Below are 6,809 nucleotides of genomic sequence, written 5' to 3'. Positions count from 1 at the left end.
CCCCCCCCCCCCCCCCCCCCCCCGCTAACATTGATTAAGATTGTCACCTGTTGCACAGGCACCCTCGGTGGCCTCTTCTCGCAGATTCTTAACGGGGAGGACATCGTGCGTGAGCGCGCCATCAAGTTTCTGTCCACCAAGCTCAAGACCTTGCCTGAGGATGTCATGACAAAGGAGGTGGAGGAGTACGTCTTTACAGAGACGAAGAAGGTTGTGCTCATGTGTTTGCAAATTGAAACTTTGATGAAGTTATTGTTCAAGACAAGCATCATACTTGTGCTATTGTTGACAATAACCCCCCCGCCCTCTCTCTCTCCCCTCAGGTGTTGGAGGACGTGACTGGTGAGGAGTTTGTGTTACTGATGCGCTTGGTGTCGAACCTGCGCGTGTTGCAGACAGTGAGCGGGCGCCAGCAGCTGGTGGAGCTGGTGGTGGAACAGGCCTTCCTGGAGCAGGCACTCAACCCGGCCGACCCTGACACCGTGGACCGCCTGCTTCAGTGCACGCGCCAGGCGCTGCCCCTCTTCTCTGTGAGTACATCACCTGTGTCTTTTCACTGTCGATTTTCCTTGTTCAAAATGTCAAAAATGTTAATGATTTTCGTTCTTTCACCTGTAGAAAAATGTCCATTCCACACGTTTTGTGACCTACTTTTGTGAACACGTCCTGCCTAACCTCAGCATGCTGACAACTCCTGTGGCCGAGCTCGACATCCAGCTTGAGGTCAGTTTCCTCGATGTGTCCTGTTTTGGGGTTTGAGAGTTTATTTTTAACCCTAAACTGGAATCATAAAATTCTGCCCTATTGATCACAAGGGTGCATAAGGTGCACTCGCTAAATAAATATTTATTTCACATACATTAAACATATAAGTAAGGGTTAGCACCACACAAAAAAAAAATCCTACCTTGCTATGGGAAACAAAAATAAAAGGTGGAATGCAACGACTTGCCTTTTCCAACTTTTGTGAGGTATGTTGAGAGTGCCATTTGCTGATCCAAATGCTTCAACGTATGCAGAATCGATTTAAAAACATGAACAGTTAACATGTCAACATGGATCTCACCGATACTGTAGTAAACAGGATTTTGGCGTGATAGAGAACCCACGAAGAGACTAACCTTTTGAGATCAGAAAAATTGGCAAACGAGCCAGATCTTTCAGACGCATGTTTAAGATACTTGTATTTCTAACTGTTCGGTTACTTGCCTCGACGCGCTGTATTGCTGCCGACGTGTAGTGATAAAGTCGCGTCTTTCATGACCTAAAAGAAGGAAATGACTTAAGTTGTGAAAAAGTGTTCCGTTATTCCCAACAAGAGTTTATGCAACAGTGGCGCCTGCTTCCAATCAGCACCTCGAGTCCCACCAAACTCAATACTCACGACGCCTGCCGCACACGCAATTGACAAGGTGTTGTGTGTATGACGCTCTTTATGACTCAGCTAATCACACTGTTGCTCGTTAGCGGTACGTGCGTCAAGGCGTGTCTTTTTAACGCCGGGCGCCTTTCTGTGCATCTGCGCAGGTCCTCAAGCTGCTGGCAGAGATGAGTCCTTTCTGTGGTGACATGGACAAACTGGAGACCAACCTCAACATGCTTTTCACCAAGCTGCTGGTGGGTAAACAGCACAGACTACCATCAGCCAAACACTTCGTTGAGAGTATGTGCGACTGCGCCATGCTCTGGGCACCGACCACCGTGGCAGGCACGCTCAAATTCAAGCTATTTCAGTTTGGGAGAAACACGCCGTTATGGCATCTTGGCGCTTCCAATAGGAAAGATGGTGGTGGAGTGCCATCCATCCATCTTCTACTGCTTACCCGGGGTCGGGTCGCGGGGGCAGCAGCTTTAGCAGGGAAGCCCAGACTTCCCTCTCCCCAGCCACTTCTTCCAGCTCTTCCTGGGGGATCCCGAGGAGTTCCCAGGCCAGCTGGGTGACAGTCTCTCCAATGTGTCCTGGGTCGTCCCCGGGGTCTCCTGCCAGTGGGACATGCCCGGAACACCTCACCAGGGAGGCGTTCAGGAGGCATCCCAATCAGATGCCCGAGCCACCTCATCTGACTCCTCTCGATCAACCAGAAAAGACATCAGCCTTGAAACTCACTTCCTGCTTGTTCACTTTGCAACAAATGCCAAATACTGGCATGCTTGTGCCTTACCTCACACCCAACCCCACACTGGGTTAGGCACAAACTAGGCGCAGCGTAAAAGCATCTCAAGTTGATTTGAGTTCTCCACCTCTGCCAGAAGCACATTTTATGCCCCCTGAGAGTTTTACGCAAGCTCCCTATTTTACAAGCTCAAAGGCTGTCCTACGGAGGCAAAGTCATCAAGCCTCCCGTAGGCATGTGACTTGGGTTGCAAAATTCTTTCAATTTTTCAAAATTGGAAATTTGCCATGGGAATTGACCAAGAATTTGCACACGTGCAAATTTGCTCATAATAGGGTTATGCAACTGCTTGAGTGAAATGGGGGGCGGGGGGATTGAGAAATTAATGTATGGTGCATGTGGGCAAGCAGCCCTCTTTAATTTGCATGGATGTCTATGACAAAAACGAAACGTTGAATATCATATTGTACTTAATTCCCATTATCTTACATGGAAAGTTTTCACAATCCACTTTCTTCCCATGGAATTTAATATTTTGAATTGTATTTTTTTATCTCCTCCCCCCCTCCCATAGGAGTACATGCCTCTGCCGCCAGAAGAGGTGGAGAACGGCGAGCAGACAGCCGGCGAGGAGCCCAAGCTACAGTTCAGTTACGTGGAGTGTCTGCTCTTCAGCTTTCACCAGCTGGGCAAAAAACTACCTGACTTCCTCATTGATAAAGTGGACGCTGAGCGCCTCAAAGACTTCAAGATCAGGTACGCATCACTCACAGGTGATATGAACTACACTGGCTCATCAAATGTCACCTATGTAATGTCATTAAAAAAAAAAAACGGTTGGGATGGCACTTGCAGGTTACAGTATTTCGCCAGAGGCCTGCAGGTTTACATCAGACAGCTGCGAGTGGCTCTGCAAGGCAAGACGGGACAAGCGCTTAAGACAGACGAGGTATATGGTGCAATCTTTCTGAGTCTGTCAAACCATGTGTGTGCTGACCAGGACTTTTTTTTTTTTTTTTTTAATCATCAGAACAAGATCAAGGTGGTGGCCCTGAAGATTACAAACAACATCAACGTCCTCATCAAGGTTGGTTGCGGTTGAACTAGGAACTCGGGCAAATCTCTTATTTACGTCTAGAAATGAATCGGCTATCTGTTATGGTATTTCCTCATAGTGACCCCAACTCAAATGAACACCAAGCCATCCGATTTAGCCGAATAAGTGTGCCCCTCAAATTGATGCTTCCCCTGGACATTTCATACTACTGAATCACTTGAATTCCTTTGTGAACCAAAACAACAGAAATACCTACTCTAGGCATGAGTAAAAACTGGAGGTAACGAAACCACCTTCTACCAAGGCAGAAACTTTATTTCATCCATAAGATGATACAAATTCACCTCACTGCACTGTCGGTCACTCCTCAAATCGTGGCCTCACCTGTGATGGACACAAGGCAATCGGCGAGTTGCCCGCTGGATCATAAACATCTCCCTCTGATAGATTTGATCGAATTCTGTGTCCCAGGATCTCTTCCACAACCCTCCGTCGTTTAAGAGCGCCGTCACGCTGTCCTGGAAGCCTGTCCAGAAGACCGAGGCGGCGGCGGTGGCGTAAGTTTGACCCTCTGCAAAGCAGCTGATGCCCGAATATCCGTGACTGAGCATTACCTCTGCTCTCTCTTTTACGCCGCAGTCTTAAGCGTCCATCCGGTGACGACGCAGGCACAGGCGTCACCCTGAAGAAGCAGATGGCGCCACAACCTCGGCGAGACGCTCGGCAAATCTACAACCCACCCAGCGGCAAATACAGCGCATCCCTCGGGAACTTGAGCTACGGTAGGATTGGAAGCACAGTCTGATCATGGCACACATTGACAGTTTTAGTCGTAACGTATGGAAATGCTCTTTATTGTTTTATGTACACGATGTTATGGCCGCCGAGGATTAAATGTGAATACATTTGGGTCATAATGAGATTTGCTTTCGATACCTCCAATATTAACATTAACACTAATATTTTCATAGCAACGTGCTAAATGTTGGCACTCAAAAACTTGAATCGGTCCAAAGCTCACCCCAGCTTCACTATATGAAGAGTGAACAATAATTTTATAGTTAATAAATAATTATACTAGTGGACCCTTTTTATTAGCTGATCATTTGAATCAGGTGTGTTGGAGTAAAGGATGGCTCGAGAGTAACCGGATTTTTTGTGATTTTGTGTGGGCCATGCGCTAACATTATGGTCTTCACCATCAATGTTGCCTACAGAGCAGCGCGGCGGCTTCAGGGGCGGACGGGGACGGGGCTTCGGCACCAGAGGCAACAGAAGCCGAGGGCGGATCTACTGAGGCGGGTCACCAAGAGGGTGGGTGGGGGGTGCTTCTTACTCACTGAACTGCATCACGCCTGGATCTTTATTGTCAACCTTAAATGGATTACGTACCACCACTATTGTCCCACTTCCATTAAAAAAAAAAAAAAAAAAGAAAGAAAGAAAATCGTCACAATGAACATTTTTATCCAGACCAACTAGAATTCGTCAAGAAGCCAAGGCCCGTAGCTGTAGTTCCTCTCCCTTTTTTGTTTTTATGAATGACGTTGTATCCTTGTGGAACAAAAAGACTGCCGAGTTGTGACACACAATAGTTTTTCAAAACAAAACAAGAAAAAAGAAAAAAAAATAGTCCTATTTGGTTTGCAACGTGATGTTGGAATGCATTTGTTTTTACATTTTTATTTAATCTTGTTTTCATGTTTAAAATTCTTATTAGTAGAGCTTCAGTTTGAATTGGCTGACTATTACAACTTTGTATGAATCGCTGATGTTGTCGGATTTTTATCATAAACTTGTATGGAACGATGAGCGGTCGGTGTCATGTCTTCATGTTCGATAGCGCACATCCACCAAAGTACAGATACCTTGCTTTTTATTTGCCTTGTTATACTACCGCAGTGATGAAGACGCGATGACACAGGATGGTGGGCCATAAGTTTCCATCTGTAGAGTTTTACAATGCATAGGGTATCTAAAACATTTTAAAAAAAGAAATGCATGATACATTTTTCTATGTTTGGAAACTTATGGCCCACTCAGTCGAACCAGAAATCCAAAATGCTGTATATACGTCTATAGCTACAATGTGATTGGAAAAACAACTCCCCTGTTTGAAAGTATTTGTATTTATTGTAATAGTTTCAGAATTTTGAGGTCTGATGTAGATTTTACTCTAACTTTTTTTTTTTTTTTTAGATGTTTTTTTTCTTTGTTCTATTATAACTTAAATTTGGATGTGATGAGGGATTGCGAATACGTTGCCATGATGCGAGTCCATTCATCAGTATTAGGGAGAATGTTAAAGATTTGATTTTGATGAGGCCTCACCACGTTTTGCTAATGTCCTTTGTGAATGGCTGAATGCCTCTTTCAACAGGAGATAGATGTGACTTCATTTCTTTTCTTTTTGGACAAAACCAAAGACTTGAAGGGCAAATATGAAATGTGGTCTTCCAACCCACAAAGTTTAGCTTCTGGTCACGCGAAGAAAAAAAAAATGGACCTGCCATTTGGTGGAAGTCATCCCTTTCCCCGTTACTTAATTTTCTGATACATTAAAGAAGAGCAAGAAAATGAAATACATATTAAATTCTCATCCATTTAAAAACAAGCAAAAAAACCCCCAATTATTAAACAACTTGTGAATGGTTTACAACAGGAAGTTATTTTTCAATCACTCTGTGTATGTAGATGTATAGGAAAGGCGGTGGTGGCTCAGTACTTAATTAGCAATCCAAATATACATCGAATTTATCTTGCTGGGCCGTCGCTGATGTAAAAACACATTGGGCTTAATGCATTGAAATTGAAACTACCTTTTTTTAGGAGACATAACCATCCAATTCTGACAAACAGTAATCTCAGTTGGATAAAAAAATTGATTGGAGGTGGCTGCTGATAAACTGGAGTGTGCACCCCAATGTACTTTTTTCTTTTGTATCATGAGATGGAGTATCAAGATAAAAGAACAAAATATTTTTTTAAATGTTGTGACAGGCTGTTCCCTCTAGGGGGCGATACAGACCAGGGTTTTCCCCTCCTGCCAGAGCAACAACCTGTTCTATTTTTAGCCCAGTTGAACGTTTCAAGCTTCATTCTTTCTTTTGTCTTGGATGCAGAGAAACCACTATACACACACACACACACACACACGCACACACACACACACACGTATATATAAAATACACTAGGCGATGTGAGTTTTGTCCGATTCAAAGCAGGCAGCAAATATGACACCTTTTACTCATTTCTATAAAGGTTGCCTTTCCACTCAAGTGTGTGTCATGATCGATATTGGCTTATGGTTTGTACAAAATATACTTGATAAACGTGTGTTGCGATCATGTTGCCGAAAAAGCTCTCAAAACTGATACGATGCACACCACTCCAAACACATTCTTATTTTACCATCCCAAAACTGAGCATGGCAATCTTAATTCCTTGCACTGGTATTCATTGGGTTATATTTCGAATGAAATGGTCAGTGAGCTTTTCACACGGGGGTGTTTTTTTATTTTTTATTTTTTTTGGGGGGGGGGCAATTTGTCGTAGCAATCCGCTGACCGTCTATTGTCTGTGGTGCGTTCAAGGTCCTCCTCAAACTTCTCCCCTTTGGCCAGCAGGAGGTGGTAAAC

The 6,809-nt window shown here is 44.3% G+C and overlaps 1 protein-coding gene across 1 annotated transcript in view; it reads left to right on the top strand.

Annotated features, from left to right (window-relative positions):
- Positions 1-4,983, top strand: part of api5 (apoptosis inhibitor 5) — a 7,651-nt gene extending 2,668 nt beyond the window's left edge. Inside the window, exons 5-14 of the mRNA XM_019894867.1 lie at positions 59-210; positions 324-530; positions 619-723; positions 1,528-1,617; positions 2,689-2,870; positions 2,970-3,063; positions 3,145-3,201; positions 3,643-3,728; positions 3,811-3,953; positions 4,389-4,983. Coding sequence (XP_019750426.1) covers positions 59-210; positions 324-530; positions 619-723; positions 1,528-1,617; positions 2,689-2,870; positions 2,970-3,063; positions 3,145-3,201; positions 3,643-3,728; positions 3,811-3,953; positions 4,389-4,468 — 1,196 coding nt within the window. The 3' untranslated portion in view covers positions 4,469-4,983. The remainder of the gene's footprint in view (positions 1-58; positions 211-323; positions 531-618; positions 724-1,527; positions 1,618-2,688; positions 2,871-2,969; positions 3,064-3,144; positions 3,202-3,642; positions 3,729-3,810; positions 3,954-4,388) is intronic.
- The last annotated feature ends 1,826 nt before the right edge of the window (positions 4,984-6,809 follow it).

Source organism: Hippocampus comes, unplaced genomic scaffold (assembly GCF_001891065.2).
Source record: "Hippocampus comes isolate QL1 unplaced genomic scaffold, H_comes_QL1_v1.1 scaffold319, whole genome shotgun sequence".
Taxonomy (NCBI): Eukaryota; Metazoa; Chordata; class Actinopteri; order Syngnathiformes; family Syngnathidae; genus Hippocampus; species Hippocampus comes.
This window is presented reverse-complemented; position numbering and strand designations above follow the sequence as displayed.